The 14,727-nt window shown below is 40.5% G+C and overlaps 1 protein-coding gene across 8 annotated transcripts in view; it reads left to right on the plus strand.

Moving 5' to 3' along the window:
- The window catches only part of ptprsa (protein tyrosine phosphatase receptor type Sa), a 212,590-nt gene that overhangs the window by 151,903 nt on the left and 45,960 nt on the right, over positions 1-14,727 (plus strand). For 5 of the 8 annotated variants that reach the window (XM_086116116.1, XM_086116119.1, XM_086116120.1 and 2 more), the window contains 6 exons: positions 1,140-1,276; positions 1,385-1,529; positions 8,138-8,458; positions 10,231-10,424; positions 11,508-11,534; positions 12,476-12,593. In XM_086116116.1, coding sequence (XP_085972242.1) covers positions 1,140-1,276; positions 1,385-1,529; positions 8,138-8,458; positions 10,231-10,424; positions 11,508-11,534; positions 12,476-12,593 — 942 coding nt within the window. The remainder of the gene's footprint in view (positions 1-1,139; positions 1,277-1,384; positions 1,530-8,137; positions 8,459-10,230; positions 10,425-11,507; positions 11,535-12,475; positions 12,594-14,727) is intronic. The other 3 variants (XM_086116122.1, XM_086116123.1, XM_086116118.1) reach the window with 2 other exon arrangements.

Genomic DNA, 14,727 nt, shown 5'->3' on the forward strand with positions numbered 1-14,727 from the left:
CCACTTAGTGTTAGGTAAATTCTGCTTCACAAGGAAGAGGCAGCACAGTGGTTGACTGGTTATTACGTTGGCCTCACAGTGCAGAAGTGCAGGTTTTGATCCCGGCTCCGGCCTTCCTGTGTGGAGTTTGCATGTTCTCCCGTTGGCTTTTTTCCGGGTACTCCGGTTTCCTCCCACATTCCAAAAACCTGCATGGCAGGTTAATGGAACACTCTAAATTGTCCCTTGGTGTGACTGTGAATGGTTGTTTGTCTATGTGTGCCCTGTAATTGGCTAGCAACCAGTTCATGGTGTATCACGCCTCCTGCCCGAAGACAGCTGGGATAGGCTCCAGCACACCCGTGACCCTTGTGAGGATAAACGGATTTGAAAATGGATGGGTGAATGATAGGAAGCACCGACATTGAACATTGGTCGATTTAATACAAAGAAAGAGTGTAGATGTAAATACCATGAAATAAAATATAGACTTCTGAACTTTTGTCTCATACTCATCTTTTGATCTCAAGCCCAAATATCTTCACTATACAACAAAAACAACGGAACTGACATTGTCGTTCCAAAAGTTGTGGAAGGGACTGGATGTACAACCTGCGAATAGGGAAAATTAAGTGGGAGTATTCTTTTTTTTTTTAATTATATCCCCCACAATATTCAAACAATGCAGATGAACATGAACATGTGTTCCATGAAAAATAGGATTAGTGGATAGGTTGGAAGGCTAAAAAAAAAAAAAAAGGTTTGAATATTGAAAACATCTCAACAAATAAATTGGTGTCTATGCTGATCTGTGCGAGCCGGGTAATATCATATATTAGGGCTGCCACAAAAATATTTTTGGACTCGATTATTTCATCGATTATTTTATTGGGTAATGGACACCCCACATCATTTTTTCCCCCTTCGACAATGTCCTTTAATTACGAAGGCTGCTCCACATTAAATTTGAGTTTGCCAAACTTGACATTTGAACACTATACCAACTGTTTAGCCATGTGGATGCGCTTTGGAGGAAGCTATGCTAAGTTTCCCAAACTAATTTAAATATGCCCAACAGACTAATTAAAAACATGCTTTACTCGCTGTTTAAATAGTGATCAAACTAACTGTGCCTTGTTGTTGGCCAACATTTGTTGCAGTTCCTGGCCAGCCATCCAAATTTCAAGTTGGAGATGTATCTGATACCAGCATTGAACTGACCTGGGAGCCAGCCTTTGACAAAGAAGGAATTATAAGTTATGAACTTCGCTACACGGAGGGGAATTTTGGTTCTCAGGTAAGCATTGCAGGGATGCAGGGACTGAGATGTACGTATTTCATCATTGATGATGATCCTGCTGCTGCTGATGATGATGAAGACAACAAATTTTCTCATTGACCATAGATCAAGAAAACTTTTGGACCGACATCCTCATACATAGTGGAAGGTCTCCGGCCAAACACGGAGTATCATTTCTCCCTCGCAGCTATCTCCAACAAGGGCATTGGAGCGTTCACCAACGACATGTCACAGAAGACCTTACAAGCCAGTATGTAGCTTTTTTCAATATTTCTGCTCCATTTTGCTTGCTTTCCCAATTATTTGTCTCTATGCAAAAAAAAAAAAAAGCATTGTAAATGTTCTTTTCTCTGGTGTTGAATTCTGCACCAATTTTGAGCAATGTTTTCTTCTTAGACAAAACAGGATTCAAAGCTGAGCTGTGTTGATTCATTATTTTTTTTTTGACTTGTTTCACCGTTGTGTGCATTTACACGTACAGTAAATTAGCAATTGAATCATTTGGCTGAATTTCGACTTTAGACTGAGTGTTTTACAACCTTTCCAGTGTGAATGACCTTACTGGCTAATATAGCTGTGGTTCCGGATGCATAGGAATCTGCTCAACATTTAATTAGTATGTGTGCTGACATGTGCCAGTTCTGTTACAAGTTTCTTCTTTTCTTTATCTTTGATTTTGTTTTGATATGAGCAAGTGCACTTCAATCCATATCACGAAGACACAAAAAATGTCACCTGTGCTTTAAATCCACCAAGGTTCTCTTATGAACTGGGTCACCATTGGGAATGATTTCTGGGAGTTTGCTCACTAAAGAAAAAAACTGTCATCCAAATGTATTCCTGAATTCCTGTCTACAATTAGAAGAAAATACTAAATACTAAAAATATAGCAAAGGCTTCCATTTCAGGGCCTTTGTGAATATACACAATTTATATTTAATTTGCAATAGCGTGATGAGCTGATTTCCCTAAATGCTTTCATTGCCCTGAATCCATCCCAATTGAGAGCAGACGCTTTTCTTGATATAAAACTGCATTTCAAATTTGATCAGATTTAATTCAGGGTTGTTGTTTTTTCCCCTGCACATTATTTTCAGGAATACAGTACCCCACTTTAAAATGTTAATATGAACACCGCCCATCCCTAATCAGTGAAGGACAAAACATCCTTATACAGTGGTACCTCTACTTTCAAAATTAATTGGTTCCGGAAGAAATTTCTTAACTAAAAAATGGTGTAAGTAGAGACGCGTTTTCCATGTAAATGCCCTAATTCGTTCCAAGCCCCCCCCCCCCCCAAAATTCAGACATAATTTTAATAATAGTTTCCTAAAGCACAAAAATGCATCAAAATATGTAACAAATACATGTTACAATTAGAGTATAGCACAATAAATGAGAGTTGTGCATAATGTAAAAAACAAAGAATAAAGAATTAAAATGATAGTCATTTAACTTTTAACTGCGTCGTCATCGTTTTTTGCCCTCTTTAGTCCATGTAGAAGTCCCTCTTAGCCAATGGGATGCCCGGATGATGTTCGGTAATAGCCAATGGCAGAGCAGCTACAGTATAAGTATGTTGCATTCAGGAAACTCGGAGCTGTGGGTAGCAGCCCACACCGTATTTTTACCTTTCGTGTCTTGAAATTTCTTCCGTAACATGAGGCAATATTTTCCTGTTGAGACGTTTCTTAACTCGAAAATTTCATATGAAGAGACGTTCATAAGTAGAGGTACCACTGTACGTCTGTTATGTCACATTAAAAGCAATGGTCTGTTGCTCCTCTGTGACAATTGCCAAAGTTAACTTTGATTTCACTCAAATGTCAACTGGCCATTTTTCTTTTTCGAATATAGCTCCCAATGCCCACTTCCCACCTAAACTGCTGCACTGATTCAATTTGAACATTTTTTGTGATACTAAAATTACTGGTGCATAGGAGAGCCATGGTGAAGGAGAAGACAGCCTTTAACACATTTTCTGTTTCTACCAGTGCAACTTGTTGGCTGCCCCACACTCGAAAATCTGGGCACCGGAACTTTGAAGCTACCACCTCACTGTTATTTGTTTTGTTTTTGTTTTTGTTTGTTTTTTTCTGAGCAGCAGAGTTACACTGACAGCGCAGCTTCACGAGGAGAGCGCCAGTTGCATGTGACACTCACTCCTACCCCCAGGGGTGCTCTTATGAATCTATCATTGCACTGTTGATCGTTCTAGGCATGGAAATATACTTTGTGTTCTTCCAGCTCCATTAATCACTTGGTGTTTCTTGGGTGTCTTTGTGTCCATCATCACCTGTCACTGTCTGCTATTTCCTTAGCTGTGTTTTTATTCTTGAAAGATAAAGCACAACCACATTGAATTGAATACACACTCCATCCTACATCAGCTTATTCAAAACCTCCCCCACCCGCCGACCTCCCCTTTCTGTTTTTGCCACTTGTTCCACTGTGAAAAGGAACAAAGCTCTCCTTGGAATGGCCTTGCTCACATTGCATCCCCTCCGTCGTATTTTGGGTCTTTTGAAAAAGTTTTTGAGTTTGTCCTTTTCGTTACTTTCCATTAATTTATGGGTTATTCAAATGAATATTAGTTTGACATTGTGTCAAACTGTAGCCTGCTGCTGTGTCTTGTTTATTTGGGTTATTTTTCAGTTAAGTCTATCACCGCCAATTGCAAGCATAGTGCCAGATACAGTAGATGCTGAAAATGCACCATATCATGGTCCAAGCCAGGATGTTTAAAACAAGGTTTCTCCACGATACATGATTACAGTGGATAGAAAGGATGACCAGAATGTTCATGGGAGTGTCGGTCCATACTTGAAGTGTTGAGCATTTTTTTTCCTCCTATATTTGCATATCAGTGCTCATTTCTTTCTCTCTAGTTCTCCTCTCTACTTTTTCTATCCATTCCACTTCTACGGTTCTGCCTTTTGCCTGTGAACTCTCTCAGGAAATATTGTTAAAGGGGCGAATGTGGGAGCCAACACGCAGCTCTCAAAGGATTCCCGTTGGGATCTTACTGTGTAGGTCAGAGCAATCACGGTCTAAAACCGAAAAAAATATATAGCTGACAACACATTAAATCTTTTGGATGTCAGAAGGTAAGTGACTTTGTGGTTGTCGGGATTCAGTCTGCCTTTCTCGAAATCCCTCACATTTTAGTAGTAACTTCCTAGTATGTCAAATCATATTGCTGCTAATTGGCTTCCCATTCATGTCAGAAATGGTAGTACCTCTATGCATCCAAGCCTGCGAGAAGATACCATGTAGGCCACCTTTCATGTTTAGACTAGTGATGTGTGATTGTCAGTGACATGCAATACAGAAAAAAAAATATATATATATATATATATATATATATATATATATATGGTGCTCAATTCCCTGGCAGACCGAAATCCTTCAACAATAAGTAAAAAGAAAGACAGACAAGTCAAACATAATTGTCCAGTATCTGTTATATGAATACAAAATAACTGTGTATTGTTAATTTTTATGCTCAGTACTGCAGCCTCACCCAGGGCTATTGTTCTGGGGACCACTTTGTCGATAACATGCAGTTGTAAATTACATTATTAATTGCCTTTTCACCTTTGGACTTAAATAGCCTCTTTGGGCGTCCTGTTTGTTTGATAGTGAATAAAATAGATCCAATATTACTGACAAAAGTGGCCCTCGTTCAGAAGCAGCAAGGCCTCTTGGGTTCAGTGTCATCGTCAGTCCAGATCCTGAGCCTATTTGTTGTGAGACTGTTCAGACGAGGCTGGATCGGGTCCACAATTTGAGATGCGGGCAGGCTCCCAGCCTCCCTCGTGCTCTTCCCCAGTTTTAAGACATGGTAATAGGGCATGAGTTGGATCCTGGGAGTAGGTGTTTGCGGACTGCAGGGCCACAAAGTCACAGATAGGAATCCCATTTCATAGCTTCAGAATTAATTTCATGCTTTGCTATATGAGCTCTGACCCATCCCCTTGGATTGTTAGGCTTCATGCGTTAAGATTATACCTCGGAACTGCCAGTGGCCAGTCGAGCTCTGTCTCTCAAATTAAATCGGTGGATTCTAAATCCTCCATATTTAGCCAAACGAGCCGTTTAGCCTTTCCACTTACTGTAATTACGAGAGGTTTTTAGATCTATTGGAGCATTTGTTTTAAATGCAGCATGGACATTTGGAATCAAGGAAGATTAATTTTATAATGATGCCCAAATGTGACCATCCTGCTCATTGACACTGCTGATGTGAACACATTTCCCATGCAGGCTGTGAGATGTGCTTTTTCGCTGATTACAAATGCTTTGGTTATTTGCGACGCATCCAATGTTGGCCAGTTTAGCTGAAGTGTTCATTTCCACACACACTATGAAAATGAAGCCAGTTTCAGCCCTATTCTGAGTGTGCCAACTCAAATTTGAATTGGGCTGATATCAAATCTTGTTAGGCGTTAATCCGGTTGTATGAAGCTTGCATGAATCACTTAGTCTGAGAAATTGAATTTGATGGTATTCCAAGTTCAGAATCGATTTTCCAAACTCCGTCAGAGTTCAATGGAAGATATTAATTTACCATCCTGAGTTCACTGACTGCTAAAAGAGCTTTCTTCTTCTTGACTCGTTCGGACAGTTAACCACCACTTGGAACGTACGATACCAGCATCTACAGTTCTACGGTGAAATAGCAATAACGCAAACGCAAGCTGTTAGCAGTCAATTCGTGACCTCCAAATCTGTCTGTGTTGTGTGAACATGACACATTTCCAGCAGGTGATTAAATTGTACACTTCTAAAATTGTACAACACATTCCCAGCATTTAGCTACTTTGATTTGATTGGTTCGCCGGTGTCAGAGTCAAAGAGAAGAATAGGAATGCAGACACCTCAAATTATTTGGCATGGAACTTCTGGAGAAGTTTCAAAAGACCCTCAAGTGAAGCATTAGCGGAGGTTCTCGTGTAGTTCTCGAATCCATAATCCTACTGCTGGTCTTGTTCATGGGTAATGCACTTTATTAAAGCTCTGCCACAGACAGTTTTAAACCATCATCCGACTGGCCTGTGCACAGCGATAGCTTGCGCTCTCTCACATTCACAGCCTCTTTACTTTATCACAAAGACTGAGGACTGAGCAATCATTGTTGACGTGGGTAGTTCTGCAAATGCAACAAAAGTGGTGGAAATAAGCTGAAAGGCTCCAAATCCTGTAAGACCGAAAGGAAATAAGCCCATTGGACACAGAGAAAGGATTGCGAGGTCTTGACCTATTTGTTATGTACCACGAGGCTCTCTGATTGCCCCAAATCTCTGGTTGTTATTTCATGCATTCGTTCATGGACTTGTCTTACAAAATGTGAAAATATGGTCAGATACAGTATCATTAACCTTGAATGCGTACATACAAGTTACAATCAGTACGAGTTATTTCTCCTTTGCCCTGGTCATGTTAGCTAACATAACAGCTTCACCAAGTTTTATAGGCACATTTTATGAAATGGGATTCATTTCAACAATAAACAAATGAGTGTTTGTGTTGTGTGCCTGCCCCCGCCTCAACATGACAAGCCTCCCCTCTCACAGTCTTGTGGACCCTCCAGCCCAAAAACACATGAGTATTAAAGCAGCCCTGCCTAAAGCAAAAAGCGGAACTTCTGGCGCTCCTCAATTGGGTTCTAAATTGATGTCCACATCACCCCAAATTGAAGATGCTGTACATGACTAAAACATTTGGATGTGTGTCCCTCTAACTGGCTTGAATGAAGGGAAGCACTTGCTGTAGTCCAGGGCTGGTGGTAAGAAAGTCGTGAAAATGTAGTGTTTGTGGGAGCCAGGTACGTATGATGCAGACACTTTTTGCTGTTATTATTTCTTCCCGTCCCCCTTTTTTTTTTTGTCTGGTTGTGGAGTATTCTATTTGTCCCATGATTTCCATTGAGTTCCTATTTCGAATGAACTCTTGTTTTTTTTTCTTCTTTTTTTTTGAGTGACGTGGGTTACAATCGAAGTTCGTATCCCTCTTACGTTCATGATTTATTCCATTTGAGTGTTTGTGTGTGGAATGAGTTAAGTTCTGCCGGTATTTATTTTGTGTGTTGGCAGTTGTGCGATTTTTACATTCAACGTAATAATGAACAGTGCTCAGTATAGTGATAGAAGTGAATGGTTATACAAACCACTCGAGATGGGAAATTGTCCTTTACCGCATATAATCCCAAAATTTTAAAAACATGTTATCACTGCAAGGAATGCTGCGTGGCCAAGCACAAGCTTTCTAAGTGCTTGCTACAAGTAAAATGTATCAAGTGTAATGTGGAAGTTGACAAATTAAAATAAAAAAATTCGAAAGAGGAAAATATTCTTTTGGGGGGAAAAAAAGATTTTTATTTATAATGGAAATATCGGGTAAAACAAGATCCCTGGCTTGCATAAAGAAGTAATTGCCACCCATAGATCAAGCACATCCTCAGTAAACAAAGATGCAAAAAACTAAGTAACTGATCAAATGCAATTTGGGATCTTTTTACATATGAAGGGGAGTTAAAGCATCTTGATTCATTATTACAGCATATGTTTTTGTCACTGTCCATTTAAGTTCATATTTGCTTGGTTATTTTTTTTTTGTTTATTTTGTTTCAATCCAAACTTTGCATCCTTGTTTGTTCCCTCAATTCTGTTAGTTTCAATTATTCTTCTTGTTTTATGACCCAAGTTCCATATTTTCCTTTTTTTCATTTTCTTTATCTCTCCCATCTTTTGTATTTTTTGTTTTTCACCCCACCTTCCCTCTTTGCCCATCCTCCTGGTCCTCTACCCCCTTCTTCTTTCTCCTCTGCTTTCCTTTCTGTCCTGTCCGCCTCACCAGAGCCCTCAGCACCCCCTCAAGACATTAAGTGTAGCAGCACCAGCTCCACCACATTGCTGGTAAGTTGGCACCCCCCGCCACTGAAGAGTCAGAATGGTCTCCTGGCGGGGTATAGGGTGCGCTACCAGGTGGTGGAACAGTCAGAGGGCATCAACGGCGATGTGGAATCAATGGAGGAGCCAAGCGTGCCTGCCACCGAAGAGCAGGTGCTGCTGCAGCGGTTGGATAAATGGACCCCGTATCGCATCACTGTGTCTGCTTTCACGGTTGTTGGGCCGGGCCCTGAAAGCGAGCCATTGATCTGCCGGACCGATGAAGACGGTACATAAATGTCTGTTTTGTAGTAAACATGCATTCACTTTGTTTGAATGAGCATTCACAAAAATGATCATCGTGGAAAAATAAATGATAGCTTGCTGAACAAATTGCCATTCCTACATCTCGTAATGTAATCCAATCACATTGCACATCCATCCATCTTTGATAACGCTTACCCTCACTAAGGTTAGTAGAGTTGCAGGTGTGCTGGAGCCTATCCAGCTGGCTTCAGGTGAGTGGTGTATAAGGGTGTGGGTACACCCTGGACTGTTCGCTGATCAATCGCAGGGCACATATAGACAAACAATAATTCAGACTAGAGTCAGACTTAGAGTCAATGAAACTAATGTGCATGTGTAATAGAAAGCTCATGGAAAGAAATCACTTAAAATCACACTTTTGTTTGCGTGATTCATTGACAATTACCACGTTCTAAACATTACTAACCACATTTATTGTGTAATGGTTCTCCCAACTCTATGCGTCCCATCCTTTTTGAACGGAATCCCATTGCTCAGCCGAGACCGTTTAGCGCTTATGGTTGATTTCCCCCTGCAAAGCCATATTTGTCTAAGTTTACGGTAGCAACAGTAACCTTTAAATTGTAAATGAAATGAAATTACTTTTCTCATCAGAAATGTTTACTTTTGTGTCCTTGAGCATGACCAGAGACAGACTGGGACCAAAATGTGGCCTGGGAATATTCGGCGCCGGGGAGGGTGGCTGACGTAAGCGGAGATGTGGAGGAGGGAAGGCGACCGGTGACTGTTGTGCGCTGTAATGTAATGGTTGGGCAGGGAGTGTTTTTTTTTGGGGGGGGGTGGGGTGGTATCCACAGTTCCTTGATTATGTAGTTATCGTCAACAGAGATCTGATGTGTCCAGTAATATTTCAATTCATTTGGTCATATTTCAAAAATGTACATAAATGTAATAGCTGTCAGTTATCAGAGTTATCTACTCTTATTGTGACATGAACATGCTGCAAATATTAATTACAAAATCGTTTGGCTTCACTCAACCTCATCTCTCGAGTGTGAACGTGATTTTTGCTAAATAACCTACAAAATCAAATGTTACATAATCTATGATAATCAAAAACAGAATATTTAAAGACTACTTGATAGAATAAATGAAGGTCGGACAAATGACATGGCAAATGAATGCAGGTCATTTTGGGCTTGCATTGGGCATCAGAAGGACCGTTCACATCAAAACGTGAAATTATGTCGATTATAAAATAAGCAAATTTAATAAACTTGAAGTTAGTGACAGATTAAGCTAAAATAATGTGTGCAAAGGAAATGAGTAAAACAAGTACCGTCAGCAGAAACGAAATGACAGAAGCTACAACTCAACTATCAAAGAGATAAACGGCTCGATGTGAGCCTATCGCAGCACATGAGAATCAGACAGATGGCTGGAATTGGCTTCTCCAAAATCTTTTCCACTTCTATTACCAGAGCACTTGGAGCCTTCTGTACACCCCTGATATAGCTGAAGGTTTAGACACACTTATATTGGTTTCACATACAAGCATTGGTGTTTGCAGAGGACGACAACCGCAGAATGGCCAAGAAATAAAAACAACCTATTGTCAATCTTGTAAAAGACACAGACGTGGTATTTATACAGCGACTGTACACAATGATGACAAAGGATATTTCTGAAACTATTGACCATCTTTATTCGATTCAGTTTTCAATGGTTCAATATTTTGTGTTTTATTTTTAAAACAGTTTCCATTATACGTTGTATTTTAACTGTTTCTTGTAGTTCCTGGCAGCCCTCCAAGGCGAGTGGAGGTGGACGTCTTAAACTCCACTGCACTTAAGGTGATGTGGCGTTCTGTGATGCCAGGAAAGCAGCACGGTCAGATCCGTGGCTATCAGGTCCACTATGTTCGTGTGGAGAATGGAGAGTCCAGGGGCCTGCCCCTCATCAAGGATGTCATGCTGGCTGATGCCCAGGTAAGACCATCTTGAGTATACCGAGTGGCTGTGCACTACGTATTCTTTCATAAGGTGTGTCTTTGAAATTATTTTTCAATCATGGTCCAACCAACAAACTTTCACTGACTCAATAGGAGCGACAAGTAAGGCGCATTTTTTCACACACTACACACTGTATCTAGGTCAGCAAAGCAACCGTGCAAATATTGCTGGAGTTGGGCAAATCATCTGGGTGCGCTTCCCGCTTGGATATCATCGTACTACTGCAATATTCTGAACTCCCTCTTCCCATAACAAAAACTGTAATCAAAAGCTTCGCTCATCTTTCTCTGCAACATTTCCTTCATGGCTTTCATTAGGAATCTCTGGACCCTTTGTTCATGGCCACATCTGCAGTAAAATGATTGTGCACTTGAATCAAATGCAAGGACAGAAAGACACTGCTGATTGTTGTTGTAGCTTTGGATGAAAAAGGAAAATTGCCATGAAGACGATTCACTTCAAATGACTCGCCCATGGCAGCGCGAATGTTTTTATTTTTATTTTTTAAGTAGTTCAAGCCTACCAAAGTGACACCGGTACAGTTGCAATCAGCCAGCCAAATGGAAGCATGAGTGGAAACCACGGGATGTGATTAGGGAATAAATAAAGACCTTTTTGGTACATAAATGAGACAGAGCTCTAACTTTACACTTCAGCCTTCACATTCAATAAAACTACAATGACTTTGAACATTTTAAGTTACAGTCTAATACCAACAGCCCTATTTAAAAAAAAAAAGTCCATACAAAATTGGACATTTTTGTTGCAATTACCTTTTATGATGACAAAAAGCTTGAACGCTTCTTGCGGTGCTTGTGGATTTTCCTGCACTAGAATAACATTGTTAAACATTGTTATGCCCTACGGGCAGACCTTTTCTCTGCTTTTTTTCCCTTGTGGTATCAAAAAAAACAAACAAGTGACCTACTTTCTGCACCCAAATCTTGAATGCTTCCATCTCTCACAATCCTATTTCTTCCTTTTCTGCTCTCTCTCCTTTAAAAAAACAAAAACATTGCAATCTCTCCCATACTCTCCTCTTTGGCGGGGGGTTGTTAGTGGGAAACGGACGATACAGCTGAATATGTGAGTACAAAGTTCCACTTGAGTGCTTTGTGAAGTTGGAAAAATATACACGGTGGCTATTGCATCAGTCTGGCATGACTTCACAAACTACTTCGATCCTTCATAAGTTTGGATGCTAAGTCAGGGTTTAAAACTGGATACTTGGTCTTTCAACCAAGGAAAAACACTCAATGTCAATAGCTGATGTACTACCCACTGTCCATTGTGCCTGAAGTGATATTTGCTGTGTGTTGTTGAAACATAGTGTCTTGTGCTTGAGTGTTGGTTTCTTTCGTGATACTTGAGAACGATAGCGTTCCCTTCTTTTGAGTGTTATCTCTTTTATTTTGGGCAGAATTCGGAAACCGTAAATTTTGCCCAACATGCATGCAATGATCCTTTTAACGCGGAAGCATCCGTTAAATGATCCTGATTTCCGTACAAACCCTGTTTTTTCTGCATTGTGCGTAAACCATCTAAATTGCCACACAGTGCTTATAGCTCATTTACTTTTATTGACCTCACCCATCTGTCTGCCAGGCGCCCTGTTAAAAAGCTCATTCCTCATTCATTCAAGGCTACTCTCTTGAAAGATTCATGAGAATTGATCAGAAGGCTTTCCTTCAAGAAAGCTACAGGAAACACAATGGCTGATTTAAAATCTCAGACTGAAGCGCTACCATTTACTGTAGTGGAAATACATTTATGGCAAAGTTAAATTATTGACCAGCGTCTATCTAAAGGGATATGCGGTACTTTCGATTTACACGTCTAATATCCTTTTCCCAGATTGGAAACTGGAAGGTATTTTCCGAATGGATTGTCCCTCAAATACCAACGGGATGTATAACACTTAATGCAAAGACCAGTAGGCGATCAATCAATATGAGGTGTACGAAGTTAAGTGAAAAGGTGAAACACTGAATATCATATTTTGCCCGTATGTCTTCATCTTATTTTAGGAAATGGTGATTGGCGGGCTCAAGCCAGATACCACTTACTCCATCACAGTGGCGGCATACACCACCAAAGGCGATGGAGCACGGAGCAAACCCAAACTAGTGGTGACCAAAGGGGCAGGTCAGTGAAGCTACAACTCGATTCCACAATGTCTGTCACAGAGTTTATTGATTTTGGTTCGTTTGTAATAAATGGGTAAAAATGTTATTGAAGTTCTCAATTTTGATGCAGCTTTTTTTCGGCCTCATAGAGTCCATGGCATTTAAAAGGCAATTAACGGTTTCGTTTGAGTCAACTTTATTATTAGAATTTATTTCTTTGGTTTAACAACTTTAGAGCCGCATCGACAAAATCTTACAACCAAAAAGTAGAGGCTGCTACCTTTTGGTTGTTACTACCATGCGTTTGGAGTTGCCTTGGCGTACTGCGTTTACATCATGTAATCTTCTCTGTTGGGGTCCTGCCTTCCTTTGTGGAGTTTGATATGCATGTGCATGTGTAGGTTTTCTGCTGGTACACCGGCTTCCTCCCCGATTTAAAAAAGCTTACAGTACATGCAGCAAAAGGTTGATTTGTGGGCCCTGCTAGCAACCAGTCCGGCCGGGATAGCCTTCAAGTCACCCTTGACTCTAATGATGAGAAGCGGAAGAGAAGCTTAAAGTATGTAACTTATTTCATCAAGCCAACATGAGAGCATCATTGTTGTCCTTGATGACTAAACCTAGACCTTTGGGGTGACATATTACGGTAAATGTACTTAAATGTTTGTGTGCACGTCTTTGGAGCACCTGCCTACACAAGATGTTTGAAATTAAACAAGTACCGGTAAATCGTTATCTCCCTCTTACTCCTCCACTGTTTTATAACAGCAAGTAATTGACAACAAGTAATTAACATTATATCCGCCCCCAAGCCAAATTTGTCCGCCAATGACATGAAAGGTCAGCCTAAAGAGTAGCCTAGTGTGTGAGACTAATCCGCCCCTGAAATGAGTTGATATCAACACGGCAAAGAGATAAGACGTGTGTCTTGTATGTCTTGATGTTTGATCAAACTTGATCCTTGTGGTATTTGAGGAAAATATGGCACAGGCTTGTTTTGAGAAGATCTGAGTGTTAAATTGTGAAAAAGTGCATGTGTCCTTTAAATCAATGTTAGGGTGACATACGTGTACAAACACAAAACTGCCACCCACAATTCCTGGCAGCTCTCATGTGTTGCAAGTGCCAAGAGGTTATGACACTGTGAGTGGGGGCATGTGTGAGAAGTGTCACTCTCTATCCTTCCATTAGAGACGGTTCAGTGATACGTGCCAGTCTGAACATGTAAACGCTCCCTCAAAGGGAAACGACACTTTATTTTTTTAAATTTTATGATTGAAGTGTGAAATTTTGTTGATGTCAGGAGTCAAAAATTAAAAACAGGCAAGCCAAGTCTAACCTATACATGTCATTTAATCCATCCTTTTTGAAACTATTTGTTCCAATATATGCTAGCACTCAGGTAATTTATCATTATACATTTGCAGATGTATAAATTAATGCAAATATTAAGGGTCACGGAGCATGCTGGAGCCTCTCCCCGCTGTCTTCGGGCAGTAGTTGGGGTGCACCTCAAACTGATTGCCAGCCAATCGCTGGGCACACATAGACAAACAACCAGCTGCTCTCACAATCACATCTAGGAAGCATTTAGAGTCTCCCATATGCCTGGCATGCATGTTTTTTGGGGGGGGGGGGGGGGGGGGTATGGGACGAAACCGGCGTACCCGGAGAAAACACACGCAGGCACGGGAAGAACATGCAAACTCAACACAGGAAGGTTGGAGCCGGAATTGAACCCTGCACCTCTGCACTGTGCAGTATAGTTGGTAGGCCATCAACATGTTTTTGAAGCTGTTGTTTTTTATATCTGACTCCTACATAGGGATTTCATGATTCAAATTCTTTTGATTTAGACATCCTGTATACCGAATGCTATTCTGAACACTCCTGCATGTATACTTAAAGTGTTTCCAACCTTAAATATATCAGACCATACCAGATCTTCAAAAAGCTACATGAAATTGATTATTGACTTTACATTTACAGAACCAGATTTCTGGTTTGTCTTCCACTTGTTGCAGTCAGGCTCTCGTGGATTAGAAAAAAATAACAAGCAAGCATTCTAACTGAGCACCAACAGTCTGTGTGAGTCAAGACAAAATGTTCTTCATTTTCACATTTTGGGGAGGTTTCATGATGGCTCTCTGTCA

The sequence above is a fragment of the Hippocampus guttulatus genome, chromosome 7 (assembly GCF_054856545.1).
Source record: "Hippocampus guttulatus isolate MCC_2025c chromosome 7, RoL_Hgut_1.0, whole genome shotgun sequence".
NCBI classification, from domain to species: domain Eukaryota; kingdom Metazoa; phylum Chordata; class Actinopteri; order Syngnathiformes; family Syngnathidae; genus Hippocampus; species Hippocampus guttulatus.